Genomic DNA, 22,934 nt, shown 5'->3' with positions numbered 1-22,934 from the left:
CGTAGTATTGCGAAAATTAGTAACATTGTGTCTCAGAAAGATGCAGAAAAACTAGTCCCTGCATTTGTTACTTCTAGGCTGGACTATTGCACTATACTCCTTATTATAAGGCTGCTCCAATAAGTCTGTTAAGGTTCTCCAGTTGGTCCAAAATGCTGCTGCTCGAGTACTAACTAAAACAAATCGAAGAGAATGTATTTCTCCTGTATTTGCCTCTTTGCACTGGCTGCCTGTAAAATCTAGAATAGAATTTAAAATCCTTCTCCTTACCTACAAAGCTCTTATTGGTCAGGCTCCGTCGTATCTTAAAGAGCTCATAGTACCGTATTACCCGACTAGATCGCTGCGCTCTGAGAATGCAGGGCTACTTGTCGTATCTAGAGTCTCCAAAAGTAGAATGTGAGGCAGAGCATTCAGCTACCAAGCTCCTCTCCTGTGGAACCAACTCCAAAGTGTTCGAAAGGCAGACAATGTCCCCATATTTAAGAGTAAACTTAAAACTTTCCTTTCCTTACAGCTAGGGCTCACAAGCCCTTAGCAATGTTGTTATTTTTAAGCTGATTTTGTTCCAATTTTGTTCTGCTTAATTATGCTGCTATCAGCCTAGTCTGTCGGGGGATAATACTATTCCAGATACTCTGAGCTTCTTTCCTCTCTTTCTGTATCATTCATGTCTCAGCAATGCATGTTACTGATTCACTTCTTCCCCGGAGTTGTTTGTGCTTCATCGTCTCACAGGTCTCTGCTGATTGTGGTGGTGCCTGCTGCCGTGGTCCTGCATGATGCTTCCTGCTACTATTATAGCCTATCACCTTAGCTGTGCTTCTTTCTACTATTCTGCTGTATTTACTGCCATAACATATAAGTCATTTTCACATTACTATAGATATTATTATAGTTACTGGAAGTGTGTCCATCTCTGTCTTTGTGTCTGTCTTTGTCTCTCTCTGTCCATCTGTCCTTCTTTTCTCAATTTCTCCCTCCTTTTCTTCCTCCCCAACCGGTCAAAACAGATGGCCGTGTTCCATAGAGCTGGGTCTGTCTGACGTTCCTGCCTCTCATAGGGAAGGTTTTCGTTCTATGTAAATCATAAATAAGTCTGGTCTATACCTAGTCTGTAAAGTGTCCTGAGATAACTTTTGTTATGATTTAGCACTATAAATAAAATTGAATTGAACACAAACAACTCATATCTGTCATTTATAATAAGATTGCTCTTCTGAGCCCAGTCCCCACTGTATCGCCTAAACGCATAGGAAAAGTATTTTGGGGTAGACATTACTGACGTCCAGTGGAGGGACATTTTAAAACTGGTCCACTCATCTTCGATTTGTGCCAGGCACGGCCTATTACAGTGGAAGGTGCTTCATAGAGCCCATATCACAAAGATATACCCTAGTCACAGTGATGCTTGTAACTGTGGTAAGCAGTCCCCAGCCAACCATGCACACATGTTCTGAGCTGTGTTCGAAATCATTCCCTCATTCACTATTCCCAATATAGTGTTTATTAAATAGTGCACTATATAGGGACGATCAAACGAGATTTTGGACACTACACAAGAATTTTCTAACAACGTTGCGTCAGAACATGCGCCGGAAATATGTGTGACGGAAGCGGGTGCGTCCAGCACTATGTCCATGGTCCAGTATCATGTAAACAAACAGAGCTGTAAATAACCTTCATAATAATAACCTGCACTCAGGAGGACGGTAAAAGGTTGTATTGATGTTGCTTGTTTATTTCAATGTTAAATCCCGAATAAATTGTTGAAATTTTGATGGTGTTAAAGTGTGTTTTTTTTAACACTTTTTTTAACTGTTTGTGAGCTGTCATAACCCACGGTTCATTTATTTCACGAGCGAGTAAAAGAAGTAAGCTCTTAAAGAACTAGTCAGCTCACGAGTAACGGTTGTTGTTAACTGCAGTTAGCTCTCTGGCTACCGTTAGCACCTCTTCTGCTTCTTCTTCTCCTCCGGAGTGTGCATTGTAGTGTGCATCACTTACTTCTCTGGCGCTGCCTCAGGCAGCAGCTTGTAACAGCAGCTTCGTCGTGTTTTTTTTTTCAACTTTGTTATTATTGGTTCAGTCTTTTCGTTTGTTTCGTTGAATTAATCACATTCTGTACATAAACGTTGAGACAATGGCTTTGTTACTGTTCTCCGTGTTCTTCTGTTAGTTTTTTTAAGTTTTTGTAACAGAGAACCTTGCCGGTAGTGGTTGGGGCATTGCGCTGATTGCGCTGTGTAAGCCTGTGCTGCTGCCCGGAGAAAGACCTGTGGTCCCGCAGCAGCTAAGGAGGAGACGCAGGGCTGGAAACAAACGGAGGGAGAAAAGAAGAAGACATAAGCCAGCCGTCCCAGCGATTATAATGGGAAACGTGAGGTCTTTTGGGAATAAGATGGACGAACTTCCATCGTACTGAAGACCCAGAGGGAGTACTGCGAGTGTAGCTTCCACTGCAGCGTCGAGGTTCCCGGTTACTGTTTGGTACGTTGAGACAGAGATTGTTCAAAAAGTCGGAAGAAGAAGGGTGGTGGGCTTGCACTTTGTGAGTGAGAGGTGGTGCAATCCAGGACATGTCTGTGTGAAGGACATCTCTGTACCCCGGATATTGAACTGCTGGCCGTGGGAATGCGTCCGTATTATTTGCAGAGGGAGTTCACGTCCGCCATTGTATTTGTTGTCTACATCCCCCCGTCAGCTGATGCAGCGGTGGCCTGTGAAGTTATCAGCTCTGCCACTGCAAAACTGCAAACCCAACATCCAGATCTGTTATGGTTATTACAGGTATTTTAATCCTGCCTCACTAAACAACACCTTAAATAATTTCTATCAGTATGTTGACTGCCCCACTAGAGACAATAAAACATTGGATTTATTATAGCTGATGCCATGGACGCATATGATGCCACAGCCCTTCCCCCCATCGGCAGGTCAGACCACATCCTGGTCATGATGACCCCAAAGTATGTCCCTCTTGTGAGAAGGGAGCCTGTGCACACCAGGACAGTGAGGAGGTGGACACAGGTGATCACTGAAGCACTGCAGGACTGCTTTGAGTCAACAGACTGGGATGTACTCTGTGAGCCACATGAGGAGGACATTGTTAAAATTAAAGACTGCATTACGGATTATATTAGATTCTGCGAGGACACCACCATACCAGCCCGTACCATTCACTGCTTCTCCAATAACAAGCCCTGGATTACCAATGACCTGAAGGCACTCCTGAACAAGAAGAAGAAGGCTTTCAGGTCAGGAGACAGAGAGGAGCAGAGGAGAGTGCAGCATGAACTCAGAGAGATGTTGAGGACGTGCACGGACAACTACAGGAGGAAGCTGGGGGCCAAACTCCAACAGAACAGTGTGAGGGATGTGGGGGCAGGAATGATTCACATCACAGGGATGAAGGGGAAAGACAGGCAGACATCTGGGAGCCTGGATACAGCTAACCAGTATAACCAGTTTTTCAACAGGTTTAGCTCACCTCCTGCTGCACCTTCGACACCCCTAACCCCCCACACACTCAGAGCGTACTCACACTGTCCTCCCGGACTGAGACCCGGACTTTAGGGTACTTGTCCCCCCTCCCTCTCCCCCCCGCGCCCCAGCCCCGTTTGTACTCACACTGCCAGGGCCGGCCAATGCTTCTTGCTGTCCATACGCCATCACGCCGTAACACGTCACACGCATTGATCGCGCGTGTGTGGCTTTGTTTACAAATCTTTCCATAGACCTCGGAGTTTTTGTGCGTCTTGTCGACTGTTTTTGAATATTTTCATCCGACCAAATCTGCAGTAAACACTCCACCTCCGCACCACACCAACGTGAACCTTTCACCGCCATTGTTGTTGTTGTTAAATGTCCGCGCATGGTCCGTCCTACTATTTACTTGTCCGAACAGGCGGACATAACGCTACTGCCGTAGGGCTCGTGCTCGTACACGTGCGCACGCTCGTGCTCGTACATGTGCAAACGGCTCCGCTAAAGCCCACCTCTTTCAAGCGGGCCGTGGACGGTCCGCTGGCCGCAGTTGAGCGTGGAGCGGGTCCACTCATACTGCTTAAAGGTACTAGGCTTTAGCTGAAAAACCGGTTTTGGCCGCGGCCAAAAGGACAGTGTGAGTAGGCTCTCACACTGTCCGAAACGGCTCGACCCTCCCCCCAGTGTTCTCCTGTACAACACCTCTCCATTTGATAGGATGACTCGATGATCTCCTGGATTACTGACTACTTGACAGGCAGGTCACAGTTTTTCCGTCTGGGCAATGTCCTGTCTGAAGTGGTGGTCAATGATAAAGGAGCTCCACAGGGAACTGTGCTTTCTCCCTTCCTCTTCACCTTATACACCACTGGCTTTCAGTACAACACTGAGTCATGTGTGTTTTCTGACAAATCAGCTGTTGTCGGGTGTGTAAAGGGGATGAGGGGGAGTACAGGACACTGGTAGAAAACTTTGTAGAGTGGTCCGAACAGAACCCACCTGAGGCTGAACGTCAACAAGACCAGAGAGATGGTTATTGACTTCGGCAGGAAGAAAAGGATGCCTTCACAGCCACTACGGATCAGAGGGGAGGTGGTGGATGAGGTGGATGACTACAAATACTTGGGAGTGGTGATCGACAACAGACTAGACTGGAAATCTAACACCTAGGCTGTGTACAAGAAGGAGATGAGCAAACTATTTCCTGAGGAAGCTGAGATCCTTCAAAGTGTGCAGCAAGATGTTGAAGATCTTCTTTCAGTCGGTTGTTGCTAGCGCCATTTTCTGTGCTGCTGTGTGCTGTCCGAGCCAGTGACACCAACAGACTTGATAAAATCCTCAAGAAAGCTGGCTCTGTACATGGTGTCAGGCTGGAGTCTTTTGAGTCCGTGGTGGAGAGGAGAACGCTGAACAAACTGTTAGCCATCATAGACAATGATCAACACCCTCTCCATCACACAGTTGTCAGACAGTGGAGCACCTTCTCACACAGACTGCTCCAGCTCCGCTGTCGAAGAGACAGATACAGGAAGTCTTTCCTGCCACATGCCATCAATACAACTATAACAGTTAAACTTTTCAGAACAATACAATGAGAAGCACCTTATGTTTTTTCTCACAATCTGTCCACTGCACCTTAAATTATGATATGTTTACATTTGCACTACAATTAGTCCGCTTATTTTTACATCTTATTTTTAGGTATCTTTTATATTGTATTTTTATATTACTGCTTTGATGTGTCTGTGTGTAATGCTGCTGTTACACTGCAATTTCCCAGCTTGCGATCAATAAAGTATTTCTATTCTATTATATTCTATTCTATGTACGCTCAAATTAGCTGTGCTTTGTGGGTATTTTATACTGGACTATATAGTGAATGAAATTAAGCACGGAGAATTTGAACACCACTACAAAATGCTATATTAGTACACACTATATTATGATAGTCTATCTATCTATCTATGATAGGGAATGATTTCCAACACAGCTCTGTACATGCCCAAAGCTTGCTGAAATTTAGTCCTAGATATTCCAAACCCTCAACAAGGCTCTTAAAACAAATTTGGAACCCAATCATCTGACTGCTCATTTTGGGCTACCTCCAACTAAAAATCTGCCCATCACTACACGCGCCGTTGCCTTTACCACCCTGCTTGCCAGACGTAACATTCACCATAAATGGAAACACATTTCTCCGCCAACTCACAACAGTTGGATACGTGAAATGTCTACGGCTAGAGAAATTAAGGTTTTCACAGAAGGGATCTTTGACAACATTCCACAAAACTATTTTTATTAATAGTCTCACTGTTATTCCTGATGATGCTGAGGACACGTCCCCATACTTGGGAGGCGAGAGCCCCTCAACCCCTTTTTTTGTTTTATGTTGAGTTACTTTAATTATTTTTTACTGTAATCTACAGTTTTTGCTCTACTTTGTCTAATTGTACCTATTTGTGAGGTGTTTTAAATGATTTATGTATTTCGTAGTAACCTATGGGCTTGGGGCTGAGAGCCACAGACAGTAGGGAAAAGACTGATTAACACAATGTTGTTGGGTCTTTCAAACACATCTGTCAACAATAACTTAAGTATAGAACATTGCCTGCCTGTATTCAATCTGGCTGCCTGGGAAACCATTCAAAAAAGGCGTGAGACTTACTGCTGCTGGCTAGTTTGAGTTTAGTCTTCTCTCGGGCTGATCTGAAGATGCCATTAGGCTTTACGTCATCTTCATCCTTTTCATTATCTCCTTTCTTCTTGGCCATGTCATTCTGTTTCTTTTTGTAGGTGGGTTTAGGCTGACGCTTGGCTCGGCCCTCCATTTTGCTCTCACTGGCGTCGGAGTCATCTCCCCCGCTCTCTGAACCAGACTCGTATGACCGTTTGTTCCCTCTCCTTGATGAGAGAGCTGCTTTCCTCTCCTCCCCTCCACCCCCTCCTCCTACCTTCTCCTCCTGCTGCCTCTCTCTCTCCACTTTGCTTCCACTGTCTTTGCTCATCTCCACCTCACTGGAGGTAGAGGCGCTGAGATTGACTGTACAGGGTTTGATCATTTCTGACATGGCTGTGGTGTTAGTTGTGCTGGTGGTGGTGCTGGGCAGTTTCTCAGGATTAGTACTGGTGGAGCTTGTAGTAGCAGTTGTGTTCCTGTCCTCCTCTGAGTGCCGGGTTAACCAGGCTTTCTTCAGCTTGTGGTAGTTACTGGACTGCCCGCTGCTTGTTGAGGCTGATCCAGAGGTCTGACCGTTAGGCAGGGGACTGGACTTGCCTGTTGTTGTGCACCCGTTTGCCGAGCTGCTGCTACTGCTGTCGACTGATGATGACGAGGCCTGGCACGAGGAGAGTGGAGGGGGTGAGTTGTGAATGGGAGTTTTGTCACCTGAATCCACGGGTAGGAAGCAGTTTCCAGGCATGATGGATGTGGGAGCAGGGGAGAAGTTGATTCTGGATTGGGCTGCAGCCAAGGCAGCTTTGTGCTTCTTAAGGTGGACAAAAGCGGAGGAGTAAGGCTGACTGGAGCCAGAAATTGAGCTAGGGGTTGGAGTGAGGCTTGCACTGGGCTGGGGTGTCCCCGCCGAACTAGGAGGAGGCAGAGACCCCCCTGGAAATGTGGTGCATGAGCCTAACCCCTCCTGGTACTCTCCTGGTCCTGTATGGCTCAGCACCCGGCCACAAATGCCGGTTTTATGGGCTGAAATCTCTCCCTGAGCTAAGATTGAGTAGCCCAGGTCTGTCCCACTGATACGCTGTATGCCAAAAGCTGATGCAGCTGAAACAGCAGTCTTGCACACAGAGTTTGTGATACTGGCACCCACAGTTCCCTGCATGCCACGCACAGAAGTATTTTTATACTGGACACACATGTCGTCCAGGTTCGAGTTGTGTTGGATAACCCTTCCAGCTACAACTTCTCTAACACTCTCCCCTAGTCTAAGGCATTCCCCCTGAAGCTTGGATGGGTAGAACCTCCCCATGGGGAGCTCCTGAAGGATCATAGCACCAGATTTGTTAGCACCAACAGGACTGTCGTACTTAATAGATGGACGCACAATGACTGAAGCCATTGCTGATTGGGGCTTGGGCCTCAACAATCCTTTCTCTCCTCCTTCGTGAACCATTGATCCACCTCTCCACGTGTCTGCAGATGAAGTCATAACCTCCCCACTGATGCCTGAGGCCACAGAGGTGACGGCGGCAGCGTTTCCATGACCTTTGATGTCCCTGAGTTCCGGCAGCAGTGTGGGGGGCTTCTGCTGCTCCGCTGATGTTTTACTCCCAGCTGCTGCTAAGATAACTGGCTGTATGGGTGTGAGGGTTGGTGGAGACAGGCGTCCACTATAACTTGATCTCTCCCGCTCTCGCTCTCTTTCCTTCTCCCTCTCTCGTTCTGCGGCCTCTTTGCGTTCCAGTGCATGCTGTGTGGGTGGATGGAAGACAGGCGCTCGGTGGAGAGATGGCATTGCCCTGAGCTGGTGTTGCTGCTGCTGCTGCTGCTGCTGCTGGTGGTGATGGCCGTGGTGGTGGGGGTGGTGGTGGTGGTGGTTTGGTGCTGAGGAGGAAGAGGATGATGTAGAGGAGGAAGGAGAAATGGCAGGGCTGTGGCGTTCCATCCTTTCTATACCTGTGTGGTGCTGATGTTGCTGTTGGACTAGTGTCACCTGCTGGCTAAGCTGCTCAGTGATTTTTCCTGCTAATCCCTCTCCTCCCTCTGGCTGGTGCTTAATGAGGGGAGGGGGCTTGGAGAGTGAGGCTTTGGTGCTGTAGCTGCCCAGGGATAGAGCTCCCTGGCTCGGCACAGCAGCCCCAACACTGGCCACAACCCCCGGAGAACCACCAGACATTTTCTCATAGTAAGAGCTGAGCTCCTTGGAGGGGTAAAGTCTTGGAGGCTCATTCACTACACTGTTGGAGAGTGTGGTGAAGTAGTTGCTCTTTTCTGATTGGATGACATGGGAGTGGATGTGGCCAGCCTTGGCATTTGGGGAGGCAAGAGCTGGTAAGCGGACAGGGAAGGCTGGATCTCTGCTCCTCTTTCTGTCCCTGTCCATCCCAGGGTCACTGGAACGCTGGATCTTAGCGGTGAAGGGAGCCACCTCAATGCTCTCTTTCAGGATTTTCCGATTCTCCTCTTTGTATTTACTGGCTCTGTCTGCTGCCTGAACTGCATCCTGTGAAAGAAAATGCAAAAACACATTTTATTTTAATTTGGGCGTAGTTTTTATTGCCACTAATCTATGAAGAAATACATTAATACACAATATTAATAACAACATATGATAAACAATATAATAACAACAACAATGAAGCTAATGATAATAATATCTAAGTGGAAGAGTGTACCTGTGTATTTGCCAGGCGAGCCTTGCTGTGGGGGTCTAGATAGAGGCGGTGTAGGTGGATGTCTTTCCCTGTGGGGGTTCGACTCCTGTCTGTCTGCTCCTGTTTCAGCTGGGCCAATGTTAACGTCCTGATTGGGTCCACAAAGCCTTTCTTATCCACATCCCTACACACAGACAACTCAGACATTTAACAACAAGTACATGTCTCATATCTCCAAAACTGCCTTTTATCATCTTAGAAATATATCTAGTTAGATTCTTCCTATCACAGTCAGATTAAAAAAAACTGCTTAATGAATTTATTTCCAGTAGTTTTTTATTCCCTTTTCATTGTAATACCCATTTTCATGCAAAGCTATATGTTTCTATAAATAATAATACCTTCTCATTGTATGTTTTTGTCATATATGATCTTTCCTCTTTTTTGCTTTTAATTTTCGAAGCACATTAAGTCTATGCCTATGATATAAAATGTGCTATATAAATAAACCATATAAGCCATATACAGGGTATCATGGTACAACCCCAAAAAAGTTTTGACGCTGTGTAAAATAAAAATAAAAACAGAATGCAATGATTTGCAAATGATTGAAGCCCCATGTGTAATTGAAAACAGAACAAAGACGACATTTAAATATTGAAACAGAAAAATGTTATTGTTTTATGAAAATTATATTCTCATTGAGAATTTGATGCCAATAACATGTTTGAAAAGAGTCGGGACAGGGTCATGTTTACCACTCTGTTGGATCACCTCTTCTTTTAACAACACTGTAAGCATTTGGGAACTGAGGAGAGCCACTGCTGTCATTTTGAAAATGTAATGTTTTCCCATTCTTGCTTGATGAAGGATTTCAGCTGCTCAACAGTTCTGGGTTTCCTTTATTGTATTTTGTGTTTCATAATGCACCAAAAATGTTCAACGGGTGACAAGTCTCAACTGCAGGAGGCCAGTTAAGCACCGGATGGTCCCTCTCCTCTTGATTGTTCATGATTTATTTTTTCCGCTTGGCCTCAGTCCACTTGAATGAGATTGGACCCAGAGAAGGTGGATCCAGTTTCCCCTTTGCATGATAGAGTTTCAATTATCATCTGTGGATGTAGCGATGAACTGTGTTCCCAGACAATGGTTTGGAAGTGTTTGGCAGTGATGTCCACTACAGAATCTGTCTGTTTCTAATGAACATCCCCAACATCCAGTATTGGTTTTCATACAGAGCTTTCTTCTGATTTTCTCAACCGTTTAAGATATTATGTACTGTAGACGATGAAATCCACACTTCTTTGACATTTTACATTGAGAAACATCATTTTTTAATTGTGTCACTATTTTCTAGCACAGCCTTTCACAGAGTGATGAACTCTTCCCCATCTTTTTATGTCCAATCACGTTACTAACCTGTTGCTAGTTGACCTCATTTATCGTTTTCTTTCAGCATTTCACAACTTTTCTACTATTTTGTTGCCACTGTCACAACTTTTTGTAAATGACTTGCTGGCATCAAATCCGGAATGGGCATATAATTTTCAAAAGACAATGAATTTTTTCAGTTTCAACAGTTGATATGTTGTCTTTGTGATATTTTTAATTAGATATGGGGTTTCGATGTTTTGCAAATCAGCACATTCTCTTTTTATTTACATTTTGCAGTGTCCCAAACGTTTGGAAACAAGAGTTGTATTACTGGCTGTTTAGCAGTTTTTAATGAACATAACCAGGGTATTGAGAGAGATGGCACTGCCTGTCTGCGTTTCAAGGCTAATTTAGCTGCTCTTTGGGCTCTCTGAATGCACAGCATTACAAAGGTACAAACCAACAATTCTGTGCCCAATTTTCTTGTGCCATGTGCTTCTTTGAATCATCTTTAATGGAATGCCCTACTGACCCTAGGATTTTCCCACATTGGAGAGCTCTACTGACTAACTTCTAATGAAACTGGGCAAAACATCAACTCATGATGTGTGTGAAAATAGATTTAGCTGTACACATGTTAAACAGTCCCCTTTTAAACTTCTTTTGACCTCACCTGGGAACTTACAGATTTCCCACTTGAACTTTACATGTCACAGCACTTTCTACTCACTCTTTATGAGCATTTAGGTTGGCCTTTGACAGTGGAGGGCTTGTGTGTGTGTTGATCTTGACAGGGGGGTGGTGAGCGTCGGCGCTAGCTGGCCGTACGGGAACGTGGCTCAGCAAACTCAGATTATCACCAGAACTACTGGGAGCCTGGTGCAGCCATGGACTGGCTGTGTTCTGCAAACAAAACACACAAACACACACACAGACATAACATCAATAAACAATAACATAAAATCCACAGAAAGTGTGGTCGTACATGTTATACCCAGAAAAATACAATACATGATCACTATAAATTACACCTACTCTACATGCTCATTAATAACTTTGTTTTAAACCATGGACACTCAGGGTGTGGATTCTTTTTTTTAAGGAGTTTAAGTAACTTGCGCTACAGACACAGCTGTTATTATGCCTCTTCCTTCTTGTTGGGGTAGTAAAGTGAAAGTCAGAAGTTTCACATTGAAATTGTAACAATATTTATGTTCTGATGACCTGAAATTGGAAATGCTATAAATTCTTGACTTATTCTGAAATATTGGGTTTTTTTTTGTCCAATGTTTGAAAGAATATCAGCTGTGTCTATACCACTGCTGTACTACCGTGTTTTTTAAATAACCAATAACACTTCAGATCCGTCCCAGTTATTAGTGCTGGCGCTGTAGGAGACGGCTGCCTCTCCAGTAGCTCCCCGGTTTTTAGCTCTTTTACCCTATTTTGACCTCTTTCTTTCTACTTTTTTACTCTTCTTGTAAAGAGATTGTGTGTTCTATATACATCCTACGGAAATTTCTAACTTTAAAATGCAAAAAAGAGCCAGTTTTCTCAATTACTCAAGAGAGGAAGTGCTGGCTCTACGCACAAAGGTACGAGCGGGGATACGACATACCGTCCCGGCGGAGCTTAGGAGGAGACCCAGCGGCTACAAGGCCGGGGCGAAGCTAGAGGCCGAGCGAGCAGAGAATCGGAGGCGCTACAAGCCATCGATTCCCTCCGTAATCATGGGGAATGTGAACTCGCTGCCGAACAAGGTCGACGAGCTGTCCATGCTGAACAACCAGCTGAGAGCAGCTTGTTCATCTTTATAGAGACATGGCTAAACCCCCTCGTACCAGATGCTAACATCATGTATGTGAACAACCGCTGGTGTAACCCAGGACATATATCTGTAAAGAAAGCCTCATGTTGCCGGGACCTCGAGCTGCGGCCATATTATCTGCCAAGGGAGTTCAGTCACGTGATCACCGTCCGTGTTTACATCCCTCCGAGAGCGGACGCAGCCACTGCCTGTGACAAGATCCACTCAGTCACTGCAAGGCTGCAGACACAGCACCCTGAGGCATTTATGATCATCTCTGCAACTTTGAATTCTACTTTGACTGTTTTTCACCAGGTTGTAGACTGTCCCACCAGAAACAAAAGGACAATTGATCTTCTGTATCCTAATGTTAGGGATGCATACAGAGCAACTCCCCTCCCCCCACTGGGGAAGTCTGATCACAACCTGGTTCACCTACAGCCACTGTATAACCCCCTGGTCCAAAAACAGCTGGTGACAACTCACACCATCAGGAGGTGGTCCCCTGAGATGGAAAGTGCCCTGAGAAACTGTTACAAGACCACAAACTGGGATGTGCTGATCAACCCGCACGGTAAGGACATAGAGGGGATGACACATTGTCTGACAGAGTACCTGAACTTCTGCACAGACGTGGTCTCCCCTGTCAAATCCGCTGTTACCCTAATAACAAGTCATGGGTAACGCGGGAAGTTAAGGCTGTCTTCAACAAAAAGAAGGAGCAGGGACATGAAAGCAGCACAGCAGGAGGTGAAACACTGTGTGAGGGAAGCTAAGTAAGGCTATAGGAGAAAGGTTGAGGAGAAGCTGAGTGAGAACAACATGAGGGAGGTCTGGGAAGGTGTGAGGTCCATCACAGGTCACAACACAAAGACCAAAGCGACAGGGGGGACAATGGAGAGGGTGAACGAGCTGAATGAGTTCTTCAACAGGTTTAACCAGCCCTTGTCCCTCCCACCCCCAACCTCATTACAGCCATCTCTCCTTCTTCCCTCTACACACCTCCCCCCTACATCAAAACAACACCCCCCTTCTCCTCCACCTCAACACAATCCGCGCCTCACATCACCACAGACCAGGTCAGAGGACAGCTGAGGAAGCTCCAGCCCAGAAAAGCAGCAGGCCCGGATAAAGTGTGTCGGAGGTCGCACTCACACTGTCCATCCGTACCGTGCCCAAACAGGGTAAAGCCTAGTCCGTTTGACCAGTGTGAGTGCAACCGCACTGCGGCCAGCTTGCCGGCCACGGACTGTTTGGGAAAGTTGGGCTTTTGTAAAGCACGTCTGCACATGTACGAGCACGAGAAAAAAAAAGACTGACCATGCGCGGACATTTAAAACAATGGCGGCGAAAGGTTCACGTTGGTGTGATGCGGAGGTGGAGTGTTTACTGCAGATTTGGTCGGATGAAAATATTCAAAAACCGTCGGACAAAACTACGAGGTCTATGGAAAGATTTGTAAACAAAGCGACGCATCACGATGACGTCAATCAATGCGTGTGATGTGCTACGGGGTGATGAAGTATGGACAGGCAAGAAGCATTCGCGCCAGGCCCAGGCAATGTGAGTACAAACGGGCCTGGCCCGCGGGGGGAGAGGGAGGGGGGGACAAGTACCCTGAAGCACGGGGCACGGTACGGACGGACAGTGTGAGTGCACCCTCAGACTACTGAAGACCTGCGCTGCAGAACTGGGGGGATCACTACAACGGATCTTCAACCTTAGCCTGCAGCTAGGGAGAGTGCCTTCCCTCTGGAAGACATCCTGCATCGTTCCGGTTCCCAAGAAGAACAGGCCCAGCGAGCTGAATGACTTCCGACCGGTGGCAGTCACTTCACACCTGATGAAGACGTTGGAGCAGCTCTTCCTCAGCCTCCTCTGACCCCAGGTACAACACGCCAAGGATCACCTGCAGTTCCTGTGCCAGCCAGATGTTGGTGTGGAGGATGCTATCCTCTACATGCTGCACCGAGTCCACTCCCATCTGGATAAGGGAAGCGGCACAGCGAGAATTCTCTTCTTGGACTTCTCCAGTGCCTTTAATACCATCCAGCCCCCTATACATCAGCACAAACTGAACAGGATGGGAGTGGACCTATCTGGTGGACTTGGTCAGAGACTACCTCACTGACAGGCCACAGTATGTCAGCCTGAAGGACACCACGTCTGACACTGTGGTCAGCAGCACTGGACCCCCTCAGGACACAGTGTTGGCCCCTCTTCTCTTCACCGGACTTCTGCTACAACTTCTGCGACAACTCCGAGATGTCACATACAGTAAAGTACACAGCCATCGTGCGATGTATCAGTGTTAACAGAAAGAAGGACAATCGGAGTCTGGTGGGGGACTTTGCTCTCTTGTGCCACATTAACCATCCGGAGACTTTACCAATCCCCAGCGACTTTGTCAGCGGCAGCTGCGGAGCTTCTACCCCTGTAACGATCACTCACACACGGTCACACTTCACCGTAGCCTAGCGCAGCAGCTCCAGCTGGGCCAAGGCCGTTTAAGCAGCCTAGCTCTGCTGGCCATTGAGAGGACACTGGTCAAGTTTCTGGAAAAGACGCCTAGTTGTTACGACAAGGTCACAGATCATTTTCTTGAAAAGGAACGAAGGGTAGAATTTACATATAAATAAACAAACACATTTATGATGTAGGCCGGAAAAATGAGCTTCCCTCCTTTGGAAGACCAGCAGCTGCCAATGATATATATACTGCTCCTCCTACCTCCTTCCCTCCATTCTCAACTGTTCCCTTTGTGCCAAGACAACACGCAGCTAACTATCAAATAAAGAGACACAGTCACATGTGCACGCACATTCCTCTAGAAAAAAAAACAGAGACAAGTCATCATCCATACACCTACCCTCCTGAGAGAGGCCTCGGAATTTGCAGTGACAGGATTTTCAGGGTGGACCCACTTTGTGGGAGGCAGGTTGAGCCCCGGGGGGTAGGAGGTTGGTGTTCCATTGGGGTACTGCCAGAGGATAGGGTAAAGGCCCAGCCCTGCTGCTCCGCTGTGAGCCTGGGCTAGTAGAGGGGGTGGAGGAGGGCCCTGACCCTGAAAGCAAGAAACACCAGTTTTCAGTTTATTATCTTTAAGAGGAAATGATGTTCAGTTTCAAACTGTCATATCCTAACTGGATAAATTAAAAGAGAAGGCAACATTCCTATCCCCCTGTCCATACCTGCCCTCCCACCAAGTCAAACCACAGAACTGGCTTTACAGTCTTGTCTACAGTCTTTAAATTGTGCATATATGTATGGAGTCAGACCTGTATGAACTGTTGCTGGTGTGTGGCTGCTGTGTGAGGCAGGGCAAGATGGCCCAACCCATTGGGGGAGTCCAGCCGAGGATGGCCCCCGAGAAGAGATGCTGCGGGAGGAGGCATGGCCGGGAGCACCCCGGGGGATAAAAGATGCGGGTGAGGTAGGGCAGAGGTGTGAGGAGGGGCAAGGAGGTGGGAGGCGGTGTGGGCATGGGATGTTGAGGTGAGGCAGGGGGAGTGGGGGGAGGGGGAGTGAAGGGTGTGCAGGTGGGGATGGAGATAGGCTGCCACATGGTTAGAGGAGACTGTGGCAGAAACAGAGTTCTCTGCGTCTGAGCGGACCAGTGCTGGGTCCCTGTAAACGGTGAAAGTCTCGTTCTTATCGATGATCAGAGGGCTCTTGGTGCTGCTGCTGCTGCTTGTACTGACTCCACCCGACTCCAACCGCACCGGCACTGGCTTGAAACCAGGTCGCGGGGGTTCTGCTGTTTCTACTTTAGCTGACAAACGGCCTATCGGAGGTGGGGAGGTATCATAGTACCTCTGTATTTTATGTCTAGAGACCTCCGGGGAGGTGTTGGGTTTAGGTTTAGAGATGTCCAGCAACCCTGGATGGGGCTTAGCCTTGAGAAGGTCAACTGGGTTTGTGTTGGGGTAAGGATGGCTCTGAGAGTTGTTGGGGAGCTGGGGTTTCTGTTTCAGGGAGTCAAGCTGAGCTGGGTTGGGGCTCATTTTAGATTTGGCTAAGTCAAAGGGGAGAACTGTGTTCATCTTGTAGGGGAGAGCTTGTTGCTGTGGATGTTTTCTCTTCTCCTCAGACAGAGACGGGCTCTTAATGCCAGGGTGGATGGATGTATAGTGTTGCTGATGCTGCTGCTGCTGCTGCTGATGATGAAGATGATGCGGATGGACAATTTTATCCTTCATCAGCGGCACGTTTTCAACCATCAATGTGACAGGCCTGAAAAGAAACGAACAGAATAAAATGTATTTTACATATGTACATACAAAATGATCTATATTATAATATCTGCAGTATATCTTAAACTGGGAAATATTAGGGCTGCAGCTAACAGTTATTTTCATTTTTAATGGATTAGTTTTTCGGTCTATAAAATGAGATAAAATGTTGAGAAATGTGGATCAGTGTTTCCTAAAGCTCAAGCAGTCCAGAACTCAAAGATAATCAGTTGTAATAGAGGGGGAAAGTGACCAGAAAATATTCACATTTAACAAGCTGGAATCAGAGAATTTTAACTTTTTTCATTCTTAAAAAATGACTCAAGCTGATCAATAATTTAAAAAAGTTGTCAATATATTTATTAGATGACAACTGTTGGAGAAAAATATAATATGCTGTAATATCTTAAAAATGGGGGTTTGGTAAATGGACTTGTACTTATATAGCGCCTTTCTAATCTTCTGACTACTCAAGGCGCTTTCACAGTGTTTTGTCACATTGACACATTCACACTGATGGCAGTGGACATCTACGGTACATACAATCTAATCTAATCATTCACACCACATTTACACACCCATGCGCAGCACGGGGAGCAATTTGGGGTTCAATGTCTTGCCCAAGGACACTTCGACATGTGGACCGGGGGAGGTGGGGATCGAACCGCCAATCTCTCGAATGGAGGACGATCCACTCTGTATCAGCCAAGTATGTTCTTAAATTTGTGTATGAGGGTTTGTTTTATGATGGCGCCATAACAGATAACAGGACCATGGTCCTTGAACGGGTTGCACTATAATATGTCATGCACTTTTGGGGACACTTCAAGTTTGCTGGTGTCCATGATCATGTACACATGTGCCAGAAGCTTCAGATTTTTGCGTTATTAAACCACATATTCTTGTAAGGGCAATTGAGGCTCTCGAGTTACTGCTTTATTCATCATCTAGGAGGATCGTCAAATAGTAAAAGTTTTTTAATCTAATTGATTTAAATCACTATCATGACTATATCATATGTTCTCACATATGAACTGTGTGTATTAAACAAAGTGGTCACTTATTAGTTGTGACCACATACATGCTTGTTATTTTCATTCTTGTGGTGAATAATTACAAGCATGCTTCATGCAGAAGCAAAAAACCCACACACATGTAGAATGTGTGCTTGTTTAAAGTTGAGAAATCATGATGTGCATTTGCCACTTTCTATGTATTTTTTTTAACAAAAGCGGTGCGTCTGTGAAAAAGGGGAAACAATTCTGATCTTAATTTACAATAAAAATGGTTCACTGGTTGCTACTAATTTTTTTGCCTCTATATAGACCAAAGCTAAGTGTTCCCTCTGCTACAGTATATTGGCAGCAGTGGCAGCCCAGGGTTAGGGCAATACAAATGAAATTCAGCTAATTTTCTAACATACACAGGAACTAGGTCACTCAGTGTGTTTACATGCACTTAGGTAACCGGGCAAGTCAGCTTTCTCTAGTAAGGGGAAATCTGGTTTCCAAAATCTGGCTCAGAGGTGAGAGAAACCTGAGGTAGAATCAAAAAACACTTCCAGCTGAGAAACAGAAACAAATTGGAATCAGAACCAGAATCATAAGACTCTGAGCTTATCAGTTCCTTTTATCAATGCCGGCATGTCTGAGAAATAATAGGACTGATAAGCAGAATCCATACTGCTATTGGTATAGATAAAATTATATTAAATTCCTTATTGTATCAGGACATTCAAAAAGTGACACTTTGAGATATAACATTCAGAACCGTAACACAATTTGAAGCCTTCTGTTCTCACCTGATGACCTCAGAGGGAGCAAACTCTATCTTGTTGCCTAAGCTCCTGGCTGCTGTCATGCCACCTCCCATAATGCCCTGCTGCTGCTGCTGTATGGGAGGCTCAATATCTGTCCTGCGGCCTCCTTCTGATGGCGAGGGAGATGGAGGGACGGGAGGCGAGGAGACGGGAGAGGGGTTGAGGGGGAGGTAAGGTGAGAGGGCCGTGGACTCGGCCTTCTGTGAGGCGAGCAGTGCTGAGACTGCCTCTGAGCTCTCCTGGTGCACTGTGGCCTGGGCTTCATCTGTGATGTCAATCACACTGGCACTACCCTGGTGGGACAGCGATGGCGTCTGGGATCGAGATGATGCTAAAAGAAAACATCATACTATAAGAATGCTAAGCTTACTGACAATTATCATATCTATGACAGTTGCTGTTGGTCAGCTGACTGTACCTTTCATAGTGTTTTTGGTGCTCTCCATGCTGCCGCCCTGGATGCCGTCAGACATCAGAGGTGTCTGTTGCCGTGGAGACTGGGTGATCTGTGTTACGGCAACCAATGCTTCCTCTTCCTCCTTAGTTGTAAGTTTGCCCGTTTCCTTAACCACACCATTTTTGCTGTCCTCTGCTGCCTGAAGCTCCGCCCATGGGGACAGGCGACCAATGAGAGACTGAGAATCATCAATTTTGGCGTTCTGCATTAGCGGCTTCTCCTCTTCCTCCTTTTTAGAAACTCCACTGTGTTTCACATCACTGCTGTGAGTCTTCAGCTCGTTCTCAGAGTTGGGCTCAGAGGAGGAGGAAGAGGAGGAGGAAGAGGAGGAGGAGGACGATGAAGAGGAAGAGGAGCATGAGGAGTGGGCAGTCCTCTTGTGTGGGTTTTCTGAGTCGCTGCTCTCTGATAAGTCAGACGTCATGTCAGTCTTCAGCTTCTTCAGACCTGCCTTCTTTTCATCTTCCTCGCCCCTCCTGCGTTTGTTCAGCGTCTGCTTGGCCTTTGACTTGGAGTCTGAAATTAAAAGACAAAAGTCCCTCAAACTCTTCCAGCTGCTGTCCATCTCTCCTCATTCTACACTTGAATCCTGTTGTGTGTAGCTTGTTGTGTATTACTGACTAGGAATAATACAAATTCCCTCCAGACAATCATTTGATATTTGTATTTGAAAGAGAGAATCAGAAAACCAAAAGCACTACAGTTTGTTATATATCTGGGAGGTGCAGTGTGAGTAAAGCTCATAATACATTCAAACCCCAAACAGTTTCTGCAACTCAATTCAACGGCTGCTGCAAGGACAGCCTGAGAACATGCAGATGTCTTCCTGCAATTACCTGCCTTCTCTGATATCACTTAGCTTTGTGGAGACTTCCATTTCTTCCTATGTTAAAACGACAACTAGCAATGTGTAATGTAATACAGCAGTGATATGGAATCACTCAACTCTACACAAAAAAAGCAGACAATTATTTTCACTATTTTTCATGCCTTCATTTGTCATTTGGCTGAAGGTTGATGAGAAATGACATAACTACATGCAGCAATGGGATGCAGGTCTGAGACACACGTGGGCTCGAGACTCAGCCTCAGTATATGGGACTCCCTGCTCTACCAGGTGAGCAACCGGACGCCCCTTACTACCTTACTGACGTGTTTTAAATGACCAAAAACAGTAGCTACCAGCTGTTATCTTTGCTGACCATTACAGCAGCATGAAGACAGACAGCGAGAAAAGATAGCCTTGATCTGCACTGTAATCACACACAGACGGACACTCTCTGAATGACAAATGTTGATGGCAAAATGAAAGTTGGTGGTTTTCTGGTTATTGTACTTTTTAGCACTGTATTTTTTGAGGCAACAGAACCACCCTCCTTAACACTACACTCTGTATGGACTGTGTATACATATACATATATATATATATATATATATACTGTATATAAAATGTTTAGAGCAGTGCCCGTCCTCACCTCTCCCTGTGGTCTCTTCTCTCCTGTCTTTGTCCTCCTCTGGAACACTGCTATCTGATCCTTTCCTCCTGGAAGAGCGAGAGTTGCGCTGCTCTCTCGGCTCCCTCCCAGTGCTGCCGGGCGAGTGGTGTGATTGGCTGGCTGGTTGCTGGCTTTGCTGTGATTGGCTCTGCTGCTGAGAGGCCAGCGTCCCCTGGGAACCTTTTGGGTTGGGGCCTGTTGAGGTCATGATGGGGCGGGGACTGTTGGCTTGGGCTCGTGTATAATGACTCTGTAACATATAAAACAGTCACACGTGAGCTCATGTAAAGAAACATACAGTCATTACTATAAATGTATGCACTCCAATATAACAAAGGAGGAACATATCCTATCTTTGTGAATCACTAGTGTTTTACTGCATTTAAACTACACACCACTGTCAGTTTATTCAGTCCACCTAGCTGAAACTACTGCAGACAAATCCAACAGCTCTGCTATGTGAAGATTAGAATGTTCTCTTTATATTAAAATGTCTGTTTATTTTTGAGGATGTAGTTTTGGCTGCTGCTGATGTAATTTTGGGCCCTCCAGTCATGTCAACATCTAGCACTGAGTGCCATATTGAAGAGCACATGCAATGCACAAGAAATATACATAACAATGGAAAGTTGCGCGTTTCTGCCTTAATCAGTTAGTGAAAAGTTTCAGTTTCCACCTGCCTAAAGAGCTAAGTACTGGGGATACATGTATATGATGCCTGAGCATCCTCAGTTGTTTATATAGCAGCATATTCTCACACAACCTCACAAGTGGCTACTGACATGTCCACTTCTGATCCAAATTGATCTCATCAGTTTGGTACTTAAACACGTTTTTTGTTGTTCGAGGTGGTGACATCAACTGATGGACTGAATATTCAGAGGGGTTTCTCGTTTCTTTTTACTTCCATTTTAAATACAGTAGACTAAATATGAAAAACACTTCTCAGTATAACCCAATACAATTTAATGGTAGCACAATATAAAGCCTCCAAAATGTCCAGAGCCTTTCATCAACACCACTCTAAAACGGACTGAACAAAAAGAGGATTTTTATTTCAGGTAGAGAATACAAACAGTGACATTCGATTGCCCAATCAATGATTTGAGAAAATGATCTGCAGAATAATCAATAATGGAAATAATTGGCCTAAATAAATGCTTTCTGCATGGAAAACACATAACATGTGAACCATTGAGTGTTAGTCTTCTTTAAAAGAAAAGAACTGTTCATGTATTTATGTAGCCATTATCATTTTTGGTCATTATATACTCACATTTATCTGTTGGAACTGATACTGAGTCGTCTCACCTGGCTGTAATGACACTTTCCCTGTTTTGTTTACTGCTTCCATCATGTTCATGTTTCATTCTTGGTGCATATGTACTCATCCAACCCCATTGTACAAAGGAGCGATACAAGAAGACTAATATTCCTCTGCCTCTGCCAGGATACAAACACTAAAATGATCATGGACTAAACCCGTCTCATACATCCATTGCTGGACTGTTTTAACTGGACTTTATCTCCTACATTACCTGATTACCATTCAGTTTTCATATTTATTGTTCTTTGACACATTTCGATTGTCACTTGTTATTAACCCACACACCTTATGACTTTTAATGCACCTTTTGTTACTGCATATTTATTTGATTATATTTCAATGAACCGTTATTGTATTTTATTGACATTTAAGGCTTTTATTGTATGTTACTGTCTGCTATGACGATTTAATGTCTGTCCAGGGATAAATAAAGTCCTCTATCTAGCTATCGCTCTCTCTCTATCTATCGATCCATTTATATATCCATCCATCTGTAGGCTGGTCATTTCACGTCTTTGACAGAGGTCTGATGGGGCTTTGATGACAGTGATACATTACCTGCATGACTTGTTGATTGCATATAGAATTCTGTTTGATCTGAGACTTTAAGTCATAATCCATAAGAATTGAGATCCCTTATTTCTAGCAGCCTCTTTGGCAGTAAGATGTTAATGCAGGTGAGCCTGTTCTTTCAGAGCCTCCAACTTGTCACGTTCGCTGTCACTATGTGTGTTGACTGTTTATTATTTATTTTTTGCTCTTTAGTAAACTCTATTGAAACACATTCACCTCTCTACTGTCAGTGCGTCCCCTATATGTTCACCTCTTAAATCCATACACACAAAGGTTCCTATTACTCTTCTGCCCTTACTACAAGAATTACTCAAATTGGAAGTTCCTGATTTCAGATTACAAGTGAATGCAACATAACTTTTAGGGCGGACTCACACTGTCCTCCCGGACCGAGACCCGGACTTTACAGCGTGCTCACACTGTCCTTTTGGCCGCGGCAAAAAACGTTTTTTCAGCTAAAGTCTAGTACCTTTAAGTAGTGTGAGCGCACCCGCTCCGCGCTCAACTGGGGCCAGCTGGCCCTCCACGGCCCGCTTGAAAGAGGTGGGCTTTAGCGGAGCCGTTTGCACATGTACGAGCACGAGCGTGCGCACGTGCACGCGCACGAGCCCTACGGCAGTAGCGTTATGTCCGCCTGTTCGGACATGTAACCAACGTGAACCTTTCACCACCATTGTTGTTGTTGTTAAATGTCCGCGCATGGTCCGTCCTTCTATTTACATGTCCGAACAGGCGGACATAACGCTACTGCCGTAGGGCTCGTGCTCGTGCTCGTACACGTGCGCACGCTCGTGCTCGTACATGTGCAAACGGCTCCGCTAAAGCCCACCTCTTTCAAGCGGGCCGTGGCGGCCCAGCTGGCCCCAGTTGAGCGCGGAGCGGGTGCGCTCACACTACTTAAAGGTACTAGACTTTAGCTGAAAAACCGGTTTTGGCCGCGGCCAAAAGGATAGTGTGATCACGCTCTTAGTGACGATCTGGGCCAGAAGACCAATCCCTGTCAGCAGCGTCACTAACATGGAGATGCATTTCCATCTA

The 22,934-nt window shown here is 45.6% G+C and overlaps 1 protein-coding gene across 3 annotated transcripts in view; it reads right to left on the bottom strand.

Annotated features, from left to right (window-relative positions):
* jmjd1cb (jumonji domain containing 1Cb) overlaps nucleotides 1-22,934 on the bottom strand; it is a gene marked incomplete at its 5' end in the record, with an annotated part of 219,480 nt that overhangs the window by 46,876 nt on the left and 149,670 nt on the right. For all 3 annotated transcript variants that reach the window (XM_083933314.1, XM_083933315.1, XM_083933316.1), the window contains 8 exons: nucleotides 6,152-8,660; nucleotides 8,833-8,995; nucleotides 10,916-11,088; nucleotides 14,862-15,056; nucleotides 15,271-16,225; nucleotides 18,026-18,374; nucleotides 18,462-19,016; nucleotides 19,976-20,246. In XM_083933314.1, the coding sequence (XP_083789440.1) occupies nucleotides 6,152-8,660; nucleotides 8,833-8,995; nucleotides 10,916-11,088; nucleotides 14,862-15,056; nucleotides 15,271-16,225; nucleotides 18,026-18,374; nucleotides 18,462-19,016; nucleotides 19,976-20,246 (5,170 nt within the window). The remainder of the gene's footprint in view (nucleotides 1-6,151; nucleotides 8,661-8,832; nucleotides 8,996-10,915; nucleotides 11,089-14,861; nucleotides 15,057-15,270; nucleotides 16,226-18,025; nucleotides 18,375-18,461; nucleotides 19,017-19,975; nucleotides 20,247-22,934) is intronic.

The sequence above is a fragment of the Echiichthys vipera genome (genome assembly GCF_963691815.1).
Source record: "Echiichthys vipera genome assembly, chromosome: 18".
In the NCBI taxonomy this organism is placed as follows: domain Eukaryota; kingdom Metazoa; phylum Chordata; class Actinopteri; order Perciformes; family Trachinidae; genus Echiichthys; species Echiichthys vipera.
Note: the sequence above shows the minus strand (reverse complement) of the source record. Positions and strands in the feature narration are given on the sequence as shown.